Below are 15,982 nucleotides of genomic sequence, written 5' to 3'. Positions count from 1 at the left end.
ATTTGAACTTGGTTAAAGTAATTTATTAACTCCTAAATTTTAGGTAACAAAACAATGAAATTTTTTAAATAAATTAAAATGCGTTTGTCAAAAAAACAAAGTAACTATACCTTATTTCAAATAAAGTTAGAGACTAAAAGATTATAAATAAACCTTAAGCCCTCTATGAAGGGTATTTTCTCTGTCAAAGAGTACTATTCGATTATCAGTTCTAGTTCCTCTTCGGTGGACTGGTATAAATTTGTTTGGAATGCTCACACTCCCCCTTCTCGTTCCTTCACTTTCTGGAGAGTTTTGCATGGCCGGGTTCCGACTCACGACCTCCTGCAGCATCTTGGATTCTCCTTTGCCTCTCGTTGTGTTCTATGTGGTAGGGATGCTGAGTCCATTAACCACCTATTCATTAGCTGTTCTTTTGCAGATTCTCTTTGGAGGGCCATTGAGTTTCACTTTGACTGCTCTTTGCCTCGTTATTCACAATCCATCCACTTCTTCAACTTTCTTTGTAGCATTCATTTTGGCTCACATGTGTCGATGATCTGGCGTGTTGCCGTTGTCACTTGCATCTGGTTAATCTGGCATTGCAGGAATGAAGCAATCTTTAAGGAAGTTTCTCCTTCTATTCAGCACTCGAAGATCACCCTCTTTCGAATGATTCGAGAGTCCTTTGCCACTTCTAAAGGTTTTTGCTCTTCACGGAGAGATGATGTTATCTTATCCCGTCTTCTGGCTTCTCCTAGGCCGCCTCCGGCTCCCAATATTATTTCGGTCCATTGGCTTAAACCTCCTCTGGGATGGTTAAAGTCAATGTGGACGGCTCTGCTTTTGGCACTCCAGGCGAGGCAGGAGCGGGAGGTATTTTTCGCAACTATCGTGGATTTCCCAAAGGCTGTTTTGCTTTTTCTACTCCTCCTTCTTTTGCTTACATGGCTGAATTGAGAGCCGCTATTTTTGCAATTGAACTTGTTTGGGAGAAAAATTGGCATCAGCTTTGGGTTGAGTCAGACTCAATGTACGTTGTTAATCTGCTTAGACATCGTTCCATGGATGTTCCTTGGAGTATTCGTCAAGAATGGTTGCATTGCCTCAGCATTTGCTCTAGGATGAACATTCTTTTTTCACACATCTTTAGGGAAGGAAATAGAGTTGCTGATGCACTGGCAAAGTTTGAAGTCTCTTCCTCAGTGATCAATTGGTGGCTTTCAGCTCCTGCTTTTTGCCACAGGTTTATCAATGATGACATTTGTAGTATTTCTCATTTGCGTTTTTCTTGACTTTCCTAAAATTTTCTCCACCCCCTTCTTTTTGTTTTTTCACACATCTTTAGGGAAGGAAATAGAGTTGCTGATGCACTGGCAAAGTTTGAAGTCTCTCCCTGAGTGATCAATTGGTAGCTTTCAGCTCCTGCTTTTTGCCACAGGTTTATCAATGATGACATTTGTAGTATTTCTCATTTGCGTTTTTCTTGACTTTCCTAAAATTTTCTCCACCCCCTTCTTTTTGTTTGTTCTCCTTCCTCTTCTCTTGTTCAAACACTCATTTTTCGTTTATTAATATATTGCGGGTTTGTCAGTTCTTGGGCCACGGGTGCTTAATCCGTCCAAATTCTGTCTCGTTCCCATTTCTATCCAAAAAAATAAAATAAATAAACCTTATTTTAAATAAGATTAGAAACAGAAAGATTATAAATAAATTCATGGGCTTATGCTGTAAGTAGTCATTTTTTTTGAAACAGATATCATTTCGTTAAACTTTTCTACAATTTTTTTTAATTTGAACTTTAATATTATAATATTAAATGTAAAATTTAAAAAAGGCTTAATACATCATTTGCCCCTTGAACTTATTCAAAAAGCTTGATTGGTCCCCTGAACTTTCAAAGTGTCCGATTACTTCTTGAACTTGCAAAAAATGTTTAGTTAGCCCCCTGAACTTGCGTAAAATGTAATTATTTGATCACTCGGTCGCAAAAAAAGTAAGTTAAATGCAGAATATGTGTTGTACGAGTCTTAAAATGTTATTACATAATTAAAAATTAAATTAAAAATGAAGTTATTACTTGCTCAACTATACAACTTGTCTTCTCTAATATTAGAACTGCATACCTCGATTTTGGTCGTTTTATTTTTTTTAAGACTCGTACAATACATCTTCCGTATTTAACTTACTTTTTTGCTACCGAGTGATCAAATGATTACATTTTACGCAAGTTCAGGGGGCTAACTGAACATTTTATGAAAGTTTAGGAAGCTATTGAGACACTTTAAAAGTTCAGGGAGCCAATCAAACTTTACGGACAAGTTCAGGGACAAATAATGTATTAAACCTTTAAAAAAATTTATATCTAAAATAAAGCATAGAACGCACCAATAATTTTAATAACACTATAGTTCTCTAAACGTATTCTCATATCATACATGTAACATATCCCAACCTTGTTAATTTTAGAGGATAATGATGAAGATTAAAACGCGGTCGTTTTCGCATGCCTTAATCCAGATGTGTCCCAAAGCCAAAACCAACGATCCAATCCTATCACTTTCGAAGCAAAGGAAAAAAAAAAAAAACAAAGACAACTCAGCCCATAGCGCCACTTGTAATGAAATGATTGGCAAGAATAAATCGTCTGCGAAACCAGCAAAAGACTAAATTGAAAATCCCAATAATCAGCATCCCCATCCCCATTTCTTTATGTCAAATGGGAACCATTTCATTTTCTTGCTACTGCCCATCTCTCAACCCTCCTACTCTTCTACTTCTTCATCATTTCTCCAAGCTCCATAATTCAATTCGTACCTACCATTTACTCTCTTTCTCTTTGCCCAATAATTCACTCAAATCCAAACTAACATTTTCATCATCATCCTTATCTTCATCTATGGCCAGCCCAATTCAAGCATCTGCTTCTTCTACCGTGGGTATGAATGATTCTCCCTTTGAGCCGTTGTTCAGTTTATTGCTTGATTGAGGAAGTTCATTGTTTGTGGAATTTTATTTTGTTAATGAATTTTTGAAAATTGTTGCTGAAGGTGCGACTGATGAGGGATTGAAGACTGAGTCTTCTGGTCGTGTTGGAGAGAATGATCTGCTCATTGTTGGCCCTGGTGTTCTTGGTCGCTTGGTCGCTCAGCAATGGCGAGAGGTAGGTACTTATTGATCAATTTGATTCTGGTTCAGTTCATCGATTTCATCCTCACAATTGGAACATTTTTATGGATTCAAATTTGTAGTTGAAATTTCATCATTGCGAATTGAGCAATTTTTCTAGGTTAGTGTGTTTAAGCATTTGTTTAGTTTTTATAATTAGAATTTGAAAACTATTAGGAAAAGGATTATACTCTGAAGCGAGTTATTTGCCTATTATAGCTTGTAGTCTTTGGACATATGCATGTGTAAGGGTTTGGCTGTAATTCTGTCTTATGGGATTTGAGAGTTAGGAACTTAGATACAAGACTGCTTCTTACTGTTTCACCCTATGTTGAAACATAAATGGATACTGGGAAACATTATTTCTAAAATTTAGTCTTCGAAATATAGCCGGAAATGGAAACGGACACGAAATGCGGAAACACTAATGAAGAGGGGTTTCGTGCAACGTAGTACCAATTTGCCAATTATGAAAGAATTACATGCTCCTCCTTGCCCGTGGATGGAGGCAAGAATAGTTGAATCACGTAAATCTCTTGTTATTGTTGTGATTGCATGTTTGATTTATTGTTTCGCATATCAAGCTTGTTATGATCAACAACAGATGCTATCCTAACAGTGTGCTTGACTGGTCTTTATCTTTATATAATGGAGCAGGCATTTCCCGGGTGTCAAGTTTATGGGCAGACAATGACTTCAGACCACCATGAAGAGTTGATAAAAATTGGGATTAATCCATCTTTGAAGGAAACTAAACCATCTCACCAGTTTCCTTATGTCATTTTCTGCGCACCTCCTTCAAGATCCTCCGACTATTCTGGCGATATCAAGTAAGTAATGATGAATGTAATGATCCCATTTTCCCCTGCTATAACACTTATTCTGCTGCTTTGAACTATGGACTCTCCAGGGAAGCTGCTTTAAGCTGGAATGGAGAGGGTTGTTTCTTGTTTACATCAAGCTCTGCACCGTTTGATTGCTTTGACAATGGAGAATGTGATGAGGTGAATGCATCTAATGTGGATAATTAATTTTCTGGTTCAATCAGTTCTCCCCAAATTGAGTCTGTCAAATCGACCGGTGCCTTATCTTGTCAAGATTTTTGCAGGACTCACCAATTGTTCAACTTGGGAGAAGCCCCAGGACAGATGTGCTTCTAAATGCAGAAAAAGTAGTTTTAGAGAGTGATGGTTCTGTACTTAGATTGGCTGGTCTTTATATATCCTTTCTTAGTCTTGAAATTATGACGATTGGGGTAAATTGCAGTGACGATCACTAAAGTTGAGGTTTATTTCACAAAGGTCGCTGTCATTTTCTTTCAATAAAGTCAGCAGAGCGATTTGTGTATAAAAACTCACTGAAATATTGACATGAGACAGAAAACAAATGAATATATCTTAGATAAGCACCATGTCGGACAAGGATATGATGTTTTAATTTTTCTTTTTGTGTGGCTTAGGATGTGCCACATGGCACGCATATTGTTGTCATGTTTTTGCCACGTCATCCATAAAAGTAAAAAATGTCCAGCTTGCCGTTTAGTTGGTATATAGTCAATTGTTTTCTGTGCCGTATCAAATTCCGGTGAGTTTTTGTGCATAAAATTGTTGGAATGACTCAAGTGATTTTATTGAAAGAAAGCAAGGTCAGTGACATTTGTGAAACATACTCTAAACTTCAACGAGTTGGTTGCATTTTACCCCGAGTTTAAGTAAATTTGAAATGCAATTTCGTTGCGTATGAATTTGTATTTGTTACAACTTAACTGGTCATACAAAGAAGATAGAGGTGCACATACTTACTGGTTGCAGAAAGGGACTGTTGATATTCGTCCAGACCACATCCTCAATCTCATACACTATGAGGTAAAGGACCTTGTCTGCTTTCTGTTCTCAGCTTTTAATTTATTGGGATAGAATTTAATTGCTGGCTCATGTATCATTATTAGGGGTTGCAATTCGTGTAAGTTGGTCGTATTTGTGTCATGTTAATTATCGAGTTAGTATGAAATGAGTCAACCCTAACCCAACCAAAAGATTTCGTGTCATAGTCGTCTTAATCTAATTGGGTTTGGGTTGTTTCTTGTCGTGTTCTAGGTAACATGTAGATATAGTAAAACTTCTAGGTATTTATATTAGTTTTGGATTAACAGGTTAATCCTAAACATTCAAAACTTTGACCAAACTCTATTAACAAAATTAGGTAGCTGCTAATATCATGTTGTGTTCGTGTAAAGTGTTCACACGTCGCGTGCAATTTTACTATATTTATGAAAGATGACATGTAAAAATACGGGAGGTTCAAGTCGTGTTCAAAAGTGACAATTTCGACTTTATTACTTTTAGTTGTCGTGTAAAAATATCCGTGTCATTTTCGAGTTAGCATGTCAACCATAATACAACCCAAAAATGACTTATTACCTGCTTAATTAAACACTTAGCAACTAAATTCGTGTTGGATTCATGTCGTGTATACAATTGCCATCTCTAATCATTCCTTATATGCTATTTCTGCTCTCTGAATTAGTTTTTCTCTCAGCATCTTCTCATTGTTGATTGCCTTTACATTAATCATTAACAATGTAAAACCACGTAAAACCAGTGCTTGTTTTGGCTCTTTCATTTTCTTTCAATAGGATGCAGCTTCTCTTTCTGTTGCAATCTTAAAGAAGAAATTCCGAGGCCGCGTTTTCTTAGGTTGTGACAATCATCCAGTATCCAGGTATATTCTCATTATGTTTGAAGGAATCTGTTAGATGAAGATCTGCAATCGAATATTCTCATTCCATCTCTGCAAAATCTCTTTGCAGGCAGGAAGTCATGGACTTGGTTGCTAAAAGTGGGAAATTCAGTAAACAATTTGAGGCCTTTACTGGTAATAGTTCTTCGGATCTCAGGCTTTAAATTGCGTCTATCTGTATCGGAAACACTAATATAATCAACAATTCCCTTTCCATGCCAATGTCGGATTAAGTTTATTCACGTGGCGTTTACGCGGTTTGGTTGAATTGATTAAGCGTCTTAGTCAATATGTCCAGCAAAAATTTGGCCTGGAAATGTTTAAAGTGACTTTATTGGTATAAAATGCAAAGATAAGTTATCTTATTGATCCAAAATGAACTTTTATGACCTTACCGAGATATTATCCAAACTTAAGTGACCACCCCCGAGATTCACCCCGAATTTCCACCATTCCCTAATTTGATTACATGTTCTGTTAATGCAGGAACCTCTGATCCATTAGGTAAGAGATTAAACAACTCGAAAACTCGCAAGGAAGTGGAATGGGAGCCGAAATATCCTAGCTTTGCGCATTTTCTCGGAGTATCTGAATAACTATTCTTCTGTCTATTTTTCATGACTCATATGGAGCATAATTGATGAGAAAGACTCAAATTGCACAGAAAAATACAAGAGGTACTGACCTTTTCTGTATATGTTCATCCATAAACCTCTTACTTCAGGCAACAAAGTTTCAGAACAAAATGATGAGATTTAGTTTGGTTGTAATTTGTAGTTGAGTTTATGAGATTTTTATTCAGTTGTACATGAGTTTGACATATAATAGGAGATTCTTTGGCCATTTTTTACATGAGTCTGTTTCACAGTTTCTATTGCTAACTTGCTCTTTCATGCATTATTTGCCCACTTTTTTTGGTTTGGTGGCTACAAATTAGGAAATGTTCAATTGTTATAACAATATAATTGCACCTCACCCACCGAGATATACGATATGTTTCATTTTTGTTACATTTATATTTATATTATATATAGTTGTGTGGAATATAGAGATAATATAGCACGATTGACATGGTAATCCGAACTCAGCACGTCTATATGGATGTGCTTATAAAATCATTGCCAAAAAGAGGTTTATTGATAGAAAGAAAAATAAATTCCTATGTGGTATATAAATTCAGTAAATTGTAAAAATATATGCTTAATTGATACCTCATACTATTAGTAAAGGAAGTAATGGAGCGGAGATTCACCGAAAACCGTGAGAATCCGATTCGACATGACATGTGCATTGATACTATTAGTAAGGATAATAATGGGGTGGAAATTCCCGAAAACTATAGGGATCCGAACCAATAGGTACGAGAAATCACTGAATTATTCAGGACGGGGATAGGAGAAATTTTACTCTGGATAGGTAAACGTTGTTGTCGTGTGACTGAGAGGTCACGGTTCGAGTTTTAGGAGCGGTCTCTTGCCAAAAAATTAGTAAGAGAATGCTTGCTCCCAGTACATCTTTGTGGTGGAACCCCTCCCGGACCCTCGCTTAAGCGGGGACGCGTAGTGCACGAGGCCGTCCTTTTTTTTTTTTTATAGGGGTGAGGGTTCCTATTCCGAAAAGTGGGAATTCCTGATCCGCTCGAATCCCCAACCTGATCTAAAAAGTTTATAAATTGTTTTTTTTAGGTTTAAAACTATATTTTCACCATGGAGGATGAGAATGTTGATATGAGTTCTTGGTTGAGTAAGATGCTCTGAGATAAAGTATAGAAATGATTATTGATGTGCTGAAAAGGTTAAAAACATTGGATGCATCAAAGTCAACTCCTCAATCATGGGATTTTCAAGGTAATGATGGCCATGTGGTGAGAAGACTAGTTCCACTGTACTATTGGAAAAAAGCAGTTTAAAGTCCCTGATTTGTAGGTGTTTATTTATCAAGTCCCTCATATTTTAATTTGACACATTATACCCTCGATTCAATATAATTATGCCTCTAATTACCAATAAAATCAACTTTGAACATAAAACTTAACATAACCTTATTTATTTCATCTACAATCAAAATTTTCATTAACCTTATTTATTTCATCTACAATCAAAATTTTCATTTTTAACAGGTCGAAAATAATTTTTTTAGGCAAAAAACATCATTAGGTCACTGATCTTTCATTTTTTAGTTCATTAACCCTTGATTTTTTATTTTTAGTCTTATTAAGCCCTTGATGATAAAAAAAGGTAAAATTGACCATAAAATTAGGTTAACAGACTGTTATTCATTGCATCTGGATTCAAAATTTGCATTTTTTCCAGTGTTTGAAAGCAGTTTTGGATGTATAAAGTGTCTATAGGAAAACTGTAAAAATTTTAATTCAAACTGTAAAAACTATATTTTTTAATAATTTCAAATACAGATGAAGTTAATAACATCATTTTAATAGAATTACATGTTCACAACTTACTAATTTGGTCATCAATGACTTAATGAGACAAAAAATAAATAATCAGGGGCTTAATATATTCAAATAAAAGATCAAGTGCTTAATGAACCAAAAAATGAAAGATCAGTGGTCTAATGATGTTTTTTGCCTTTTTTTTATGTCTCATGTGATTATTGAAAAATTGTATAAGCATTATTAAGAAAGAACGGTAAAAAAAATATAATTTTCGATTCAGATAAAATAAGTAACACTTTTTTTTAACTAAATTAGATATTTACATCTAATTAATTTGATAAACAAAAGAACTCGATGCATGCAGTTATAATTAATCAAGAATTCAATGTGTCAAATTAAAAATCAAAAGCTTAAAAGATCACGGACTTATAAGATATTTTTTCCTATAATATTTGCTCGGATTAATACATCTATCGCTCATTGCTCTTTTTTTTTTTGTTCGTTATTGCTCATTGCTCTTTGTATTTAATCCAAAACTTCAAACCCCTCTCTAACTCCAAAAATTCTAAATAACTCTCTATTTTTATCCAATTGCATTAACGTCGTATTCTTGTTAAATTGCAATCGTCTCATATTCTTATCCAATTACATTCCAGAATCCAAAACTTTAATTTCCTCATAATTTTTAAAAGCTCATAATTATTTTCTTTTTCACACGTGGCATATTCGTGTCTCCTGTTTTCTACCTCCATCAATTTTTTTGGGCAAGTAGGCCTATTTGCTCAGTTTCATTTCTATTCATCATCATCAGAGTTTAACCATTTTGACAGTCAATTGTCATCAGCATACTACATCATCATCAACTTCATAATCCAATTCTGATTAAAAAAATTAAAACTTCATAATCATCACTTAATAAATTAATCACACAAAGTACTTCCTCATTGACTTGAAAAGGAGTTGAAATATATTTATAACCCATGATTAGCATAAATAATTAGAGAGACAGATTAGCTTTTATTGGATTATACCCTTTCTTTATCTTCAAGAGACACAGAAATCAATGGGAAAGATCTGCTGCTCAGGATCAGATGATGATGATGGTGGCTTTGGCTTAGATCTTAAAGGTATTCTGGTTGTGCTTCTCATAGCTTTTTTGATCATGTGTTTCTTCCTCCCTCAGAAGCAGCACAGGGTTTATGCTGTATATCGTTGTTAATTTATTACTTCTCTCATTAATTCATGCTTCTTCTATCTATCTTCTTCTACTATGTTATTTCTTTTCTGATCAGCAATAAAAGAGGAAAAAATTACATGTTTATGGTGCTTTAGCAACTATTTCTTAGTTTGTGGCTGATTTATAAGTATTTCTGAGATTAGGTGTTTTTAGATGCGTCCCCGGTGTCAAGAATTAATATAAAGATCTATAACTATGACCGAGTCTTAATTATTAGCTTGAATTCTGAGTTTAAAATGTTCCATGATATAGTATCATGGAAGATCATGGATGTTACAGACGGCCAGATTAATCTTTTCTATTGCCAAAGCCTCTACCATACTTGGGGAGATACAATGTTCAAGGATTCCAGATTTGTATATATTTGTACCATAATTATTACTTTTTACTCTCTATATATATTAATATATATTTTTTTTGGAAAGTTATATATATATTAATATATTAATTAGTCTGAATTACGTCTAAATAGATTTTGCTAGAGTGAATCTAAAGGAGACTTGAAGTGAGGAAGCTAATTTCTAGAATGAACCTATTCAAATATGAGAGAGAAACAAAAAAAAAATACCATCTTAGTAAAAAAAAAAAAAAATAGAACTGAATTGTTACATATTACAATTCATATTAAATATACAATAAACCATGCAACCCATAATAATCCAACTTATCCATTAAATTCATACAACCCATCATAATCCAATCCATCTATACAAAAAAAAAAAAAATTCTAAAATTAGATTAAAATTATATTATAACTCATCCAAACCAAGTTTGAACATCTCTACAACCAAATATGCTAGGAAGCAAATAGGTGATGCGCTAGGAAGCAAATAGGTGAAACCGGACGATCTTTCATTGAAGACTTTTTCAAGTAGGTTTGATCGGTCTGAAAATGGAATTTACATGGATCAACCACCACATGATTTCTATTTGAGAAAAGTATATTTGCTAGACTGACCAGGTAAATTTGATCGGTCATCATTAGATTTAAATTTATTAAAATCATGTGATGGAGATTAAAAGTATCATAAGACTTAAATTCACACTTTATAAATCTAATGGTAACTGACCAAATTCACCATAAAATTTATGGTTGCTAGAGATGGTATAGTGCTGGATTGGGAAAGTAGTTCATTATTCTCATTAATTCTAAACAAGGGAACACTAGTGACTTGTGTTTCATTAATAAGGATTATCTCTATGTTTTAGTATTTGTTGATCCGGGTAAAAAGATTAATCGGAGTACGAATTTCCTCCATTATTTATAATAGCGAGAAGAAAACTAAAACGTGCATAATTCTACTTCGATAGTGGGTTAACTTTTTCTGAAAATAGCGTTTTCCATTCATTTCAGTGCAATGTAGGATACCACTATCCTTATGATTTCCATTTCCTCTCCACCATCGCTTCTCAAATCACTTTACCTTTTAAGATTACATGTGAAAAACATAATTCCTATTGCCACTCTCACAATGCAGTTTCCTCTATTTTCAATTCGCCAAAACAACGCAAAATCCACAACAGTAAGCCAAACCTGTACCAATTCCACAGCAATTTATTAACAAAAATAGGTATAACCATTTCAACTTCAAGATTATTACACGTCATAAATAGAGCAGATGTTCACATGATTGTATAATGGTGGAACTTTAAAGCTTAACTATGATGCTTATGTTGTGCTTTTTATATTTGACAAAACATTATTGTTGACAGATTGAAAGCTCGTTTGGATTACTTGCTATTTGTTGTTGGAAAAGCCGGATTCTATGCTTTTGGGGAAAAACTATTTTTCTTGTATAAAAGTCGAACAGTAGTTTCCTAACCAAACATCTAAACCTCTCATTTTTAACTTTTTTTTTTTTTTTTTTTTTTGCGTCGGAACTCATTTTTAACATTAAAAGACAAACATAAAGAGAAGTAAACTAAGGCTCTGTTTGGTAAAGAGCTTTTTGAGGCAAAATTAGAGGCTTAAGCCATTTTAGAGGGTTTGACTAGTCAAATCTCTAATAGTGGTGTTTGGTGGAGACATGTTTGGAAGAACTTATTAGATCAAAAAAACTAATTTTGAAAAAACTCATTTGACGAGCTTTTTCAATTAGCTTATTGCTCCATCTCTTTTGAAAGACATTTTTACCCCTATTTACTACCCTCTAATCCCAAATAAAGACTTTACCATGTTATTTGTCATTTTACACAAACAACTATTAACAATCAGCTAAGTTTTACTAAACAAGTTTACACAATCAGCTAATCAAAAAGATAATCAGCTAACAGCTAATGTAATCAGCTATCTGCTAACGGCTAATTGCCAAACAAGGCCTAAATCTACCTCTACCTCAAACTACATTCAACCTTTGAGGTAGAATTGGTCTTCATAAAGGTAACACAGAAAACATGAAAGACTTATTGACAATTTAATGACAAAAATGACTAGTAACCATTGACGCACATGCTTTAAATATCATTTGACCTTGGGTACATTCAAGCCTTCCTGGAAAAACTATGCATAACTACCCCAAATGTGTATTTTTCCCAATAGACAAACTATAATTATGGCAAGTTTGTTTGTACTGAAAGACTTTGATTACTTTTGAAGTCAACTTTGACTATGGAGACCTAACCAATTACTTGAGTTTATTCATATATATCAGTTAGCTCTTTTGAGAAAGTAGCAAGAAACAATAAACACAACTCAAATCAGCAGCAATGGGGGGGAAGGTGTGCTACGCCATGGAGTCAAATGATAAGGGTTTAGATCTTACCGGATTCTTGGTGGTGGTTATTCTAGCTCTTCTGATCATGGCTGCCTGCTCCAATCCGGTACCTCGAGGAGGCAGAAGAAGATACGTTGTGTATCGTTGTTGACAGAATCATTCTTCTCTATACGTTATGCATCGGTGTTGACAGAATCATTCTCCTCTATTCGTTGCTTTCAAGGTACCAAGTTGAGAGCTACTACTACAGAAGAAGTTCCAAACTTGTCTTCTTAACTTTCAGAAATTATTGATCTTGTTTCCTGTATATGTATCTAGTAATAAAAATGAATGAAGAGTTCATGTTTTTATGATATTCTTACTGCTCAAACTTCTTTACATCTCAAGAACCCCAAAATTCAACAGCATATGGTAGACTTGGAAAAGGTCAGAGAGACATCTAATTAACATATACATAAAAATATGACTGCCATTTTATTCAAGATTAGACATTTACACAAATAAAGAATCAGCTTCATCACTTAAATTTGTACAAACGACACAAACATATCAATATACATAACAAATTATCAAGTATGAAGATACGGCATAATATAATGTACACAAACTTATTCCTACTTACTGCAGGATGGCTAAGGTCGAGGTCGCCGAGAAACTCCATTGAACCTCTTCTTTGGACAGCCCAAAATAAAGCAGAAGAAGAAGCATTCATTTACAAGAAAATCAGTTGTGGAGTCCTAATTGATCTTGTCTGAGTGAGCTCTGACAAGGCCAAGGTGCAGATGCAGTGTTTGGAATGGCAAACTCAACCCTTAAAACCTCATGGATAGGGCCTCGGCGAATAACCTTGAGAACCTCATTTCCTTCTTCTTTCAGAAGATCTGCCAATGTTACTGTACGAGAATGGGATTCATCCCTCATGCGGAAGCCATGGAACCATCGCCCAAGCTTCCACCATTTTACACACAGTTTCCGCTCTGAAATGTTGCAACTCATGAGTGCATCAATCACCTGCTCACCCTGTCCATTAAAATGTATAGAAATATGATAAGGGCTTACTAGATTTTTCTTGATTCGGGCTCTAATGTTACAGTAAGGGTAAATTACACACATGCCCATGCCCCTTCAACTTTGACCTTACTTTCTTTATGGCTTGAACTTCAAAACCAGATATAAAAGTTCAGGGTTTTTATGTCCGCTTTTGAAGTTCAGGGACCATAAAGAAAGTAAGACAAAATTTGGGCCATGAGTGTAATTTACCCAAACTAATGTAAAGTTCAAAGATTTTTATGTCAAGAAATGAAGTTTAAGGGCTATAACGTTGATAGTGCTATAGTTCAAAGGACATGGATGTATTTTACCCAACGATATAGTGAGCTGGAAAACCTACTTCATCAAATTGATATTCATTGAAAGCCTCCAACACAAAGACACTCAGAATTTTAGTCTATAACACTTTCCTCAACTTTTATTGAGCTTAGCTTTGCAAAGTTTCAGGATTGTAGCCAAAGTCAATATTCTTAACTCGTTCAAGAGTTCCACAAGAGCGGATATTATTAGGAATTAAATCGGTTCTTGATTATAACAATGCGGAACAAGAAATTGGACATGCAATCACAAGAACAACTGAACAAGAGATTTACGGAGTTCTGGTATTTTTGCCTACATCCACGGTGAGGAGCACAAAATTCATTAGTAATCAGAAAATTGGAACAGTAAGGATACCCAAGTCCCTAACTCTTAAATCCCATGAGACCTGGTTACACCTCAAGTTCACATGTATGCATACCCCAAGAGCACAAACTCCAAAACTCTCGGTAACAAATAAGCAAACAACCTTTGTTTATATAGATCTAAAAGTATAATCTTTTTCCTAATAGGATTCACTAAAAACGAAGTTTTCAATTCCTCTTCTAATTAGAAAAACCAAACTAAATAGGATTATAGACATACCTCAACAGGAGAATCACTTCAATGTCATTTTTAAAAGTGGAGAATTCAGCATTAAAACATTGCATGAATCATTTCCAAATCCATCAAAAATAAAGGGAAGAACCAAATTTGAGAAACAATTAAACAACATTAAGGAGTTTAGATTTTACCAGCACATTAAGACAATAGATGCAGTGGTACAAGCCAACCAAGTAAATCAGCACACTCAGCTCCGGTTTGAAAAGAAACATTTGGACATCTCTAAGTCCAAGCTTCATCGAAGCTACTTCAACAATTGCTTTATTGAAATCCCCAAACTCAAGCGATTCAGATTGAGAGCAATGCTCCACAAACCGAATCAGAGAAGAAGCTTTACCCCTCATCTCTCTCTGGATCCTTATATAACTCCTCCTCCATCCCTACATCACACACTTGAATTACAAATTAAGCAAAGCAACTTGTTTGAAGAAGGGTTATATTAATGGTCAGTGAAGTTTGAGCTATGTTTCACAAAGATAGCTAAGCATAGTTTTCTTTCAATAAAACGATCAAACTTTGCCTTTGATTTCAGTAAATCATTTCGGCCAATTTGTGTATAAAAAAACTCACCAAAATATTGATGCAACGACAATTCATCATCTGAGCGCCATGCCGGGCAAGAATGTGATTTAAAAAAAAAAAATTATGGTACACAAGTGGCCGTCACATGTCTACCAAGCTCAAAGGTGTCCAGGGTGGCGCGTAGTTGGCATATTGTCAACTATGAATGAGTTTATTGAAATCAAATATGAAATTAGTTATTGTAGAATAAACCCCAAACTTCAGTGACAATCGGATTTTTCAAAAGCTAAAGCCACCAATTGTTCAAATTAGTGCAATAACAGAAATAAACTGATTCAAAAGTAATGCTATCAGTTTTTTCACACGGCAATGCGACAATCCGCTTAACACAATCCTTTTAACATTGTTTTTATTTGGTCTCATCTCATTTATATCATGATTGAATATATAGATCATGATAGCACGACTATCGGTTTCGACATCTCTATTTAAAAGTAAGAACATAAAAGAGAGAACCTCGATGATAGGAGGCGAAGCAGGAGAAGAAGAATCAGTCGCATAAGGAATTGGAGGCCATCTCTGTCTGGTAAGAGACTCCCATATGGAATCCGATCCACATAGCTCCCTCCAAAACCGAGAGCAACTACCTAATGCGCAAATATCAAGTACCTTCAATTAAAAAACAAAAATGGAATCATCATCATACAGCCAGAGACTTCAGAGAAGAAGGAATAAAGAAGTAAAAACTGATAAAGAGGAAAAGTTGAAGTGAACCTTAAGAAATGATACTATTTTGAGGGCAACATCTACGGGCAGAGAACTCAGAATGTCAATATTACGCTCTGTTGATTTCATTCCTGCGATAGATGAGTTTGCTCTCGAATTACCAATCGATCATCGAGAAGATTCAATTAGGAAAAGGGAATTGGGGATTTGGGAATTCTGATCATTTGTAACACTGCGGGCGTCACAACTATTCTCATAAGATATACTCGAAAGAATATAGTAAAAGACACGTGGATTCATTAAAATGTCTTAAGCATATATTTTTGTCCTATTCAAATATTTTATAATAATTTTCTTTTTTTTTGATGATTAATAATTTTCTTTTTCACTATTAAAAAAAATTATTTTTCAAATGTGAAACATTTAATTAGTTATAGTATAACCAACATGAAGTATAAGGATAAATTTTGAAAAAAAAATTAATTTTTTTTTTAAATAATGGCTACTTAAAAAACTCATAAAACGTGGATC

General features: G+C 34.6%; 2 protein-coding genes and 1 long non-coding RNA gene across 3 annotated transcripts; 2 read left to right on the top strand and 1 right to left on the bottom strand.

Moving 5' to 3' along the window:
• Positions 1-2,671: 2,671 nt before the first annotated feature.
• On the top strand, positions 2,672-6,736 carry LOC136219900 (uncharacterized). Its single transcript, XM_066007484.1, has 9 exons — positions 2,672-2,918; positions 3,030-3,142; positions 3,805-3,977; positions 4,058-4,151; positions 4,256-4,367; positions 4,924-5,012; positions 5,783-5,868; positions 5,957-6,021; positions 6,373-6,736. Exons 1-9 carry the CDS (start codon positions 2,699-2,701, stop codon positions 6,480-6,482), a joined length of 1,062 nt encoding a protein of 353 aa, XP_065863556.1. The 5' UTR covers positions 2,672-2,698; the 3' UTR covers positions 6,483-6,736.
• A 5,147-nt stretch (positions 6,737-11,883) lies between these two features.
• Positions 11,884-13,401, top strand: LOC136219899 (uncharacterized). The gene is made up of 2 exons (XR_010684323.1): positions 11,884-12,658; positions 12,860-13,401. It is a non-coding gene; the product is annotated as an uncharacterized lncRNA (long non-coding RNA).
• Positions 12,647-15,688, bottom strand: LOC136219898 (uncharacterized). The gene is made up of 4 exons (XM_066007483.1): positions 15,500-15,688; positions 15,242-15,394; positions 14,335-14,583; positions 12,647-13,252 (listed from the first exon to the last, which is right to left on the bottom strand). The coding sequence occupies exons 1-4, from the start codon at positions 15,578-15,580 to the stop codon at positions 12,956-12,958; spliced, it is 780 nt and encodes a 259-aa protein (XP_065863555.1). The 5' UTR covers positions 15,581-15,688; the 3' UTR covers positions 12,647-12,955.
• Positions 15,689-15,982: the final 294 nt, after the last annotated feature.

The sequence above is a fragment of the Euphorbia lathyris genome, chromosome 2 (assembly GCF_963576675.1).
Source record: "Euphorbia lathyris chromosome 2, ddEupLath1.1, whole genome shotgun sequence".
Lineage (NCBI taxonomy): Eukaryota > Viridiplantae > Streptophyta > Magnoliopsida > Malpighiales > Euphorbiaceae > Euphorbia > Euphorbia lathyris.
The sequence above is the reverse complement of the archived record's forward strand: the minus strand, read 5'-3'. Positions and strand labels throughout refer to the sequence as shown.

What these genes read in the sequence shown, in the direction of transcription:
- LOC136219898 (XM_066007483.1), bottom strand. Translation starts at nt 15,580, where the DNA reads ATGAAATCAACAGAGCGTAATATTGACATTCTGAGTTCTCTGCCCGTA. An exon ending in CTTCGCCTCCTATCATCGAG is followed by an intron (nt 14,584 to 15,241) that starts GTTCTCTCTTTT and finishes TGTGTGATGTAG; the next exon opens with GGATGGAGGAGGAGTTATAT. An exon ending in TCTATTGTCTTAATGTGCTG is followed by an intron (nt 13,253 to 14,334) that starts GTAAAATCTAAA and finishes TTTAATGGACAG; the next exon opens with GGTGAGCAGGTGATTGATGC.
- LOC136219900 (XM_066007484.1), top strand. Translation starts at nt 2,699, where the DNA reads ATGGGAACCATTTCATTTTCTTGCTACTGCCCATCTCTCAACCCTCCT. An exon ending in TCGCTCAGCAATGGCGAGAG is followed by an intron (nt 3,143 to 3,804) that starts GTAGGTACTTAT and finishes ATAATGGAGCAG; the next exon opens with GCATTTCCCGGGTGTCAAGT. An exon ending in GACTATTCTGGCGATATCAA is followed by an intron (nt 3,978 to 4,057) that starts GTAAGTAATGAT and finishes TGGACTCTCCAG; the next exon opens with GGAAGCTGCTTTAAGCTGGA.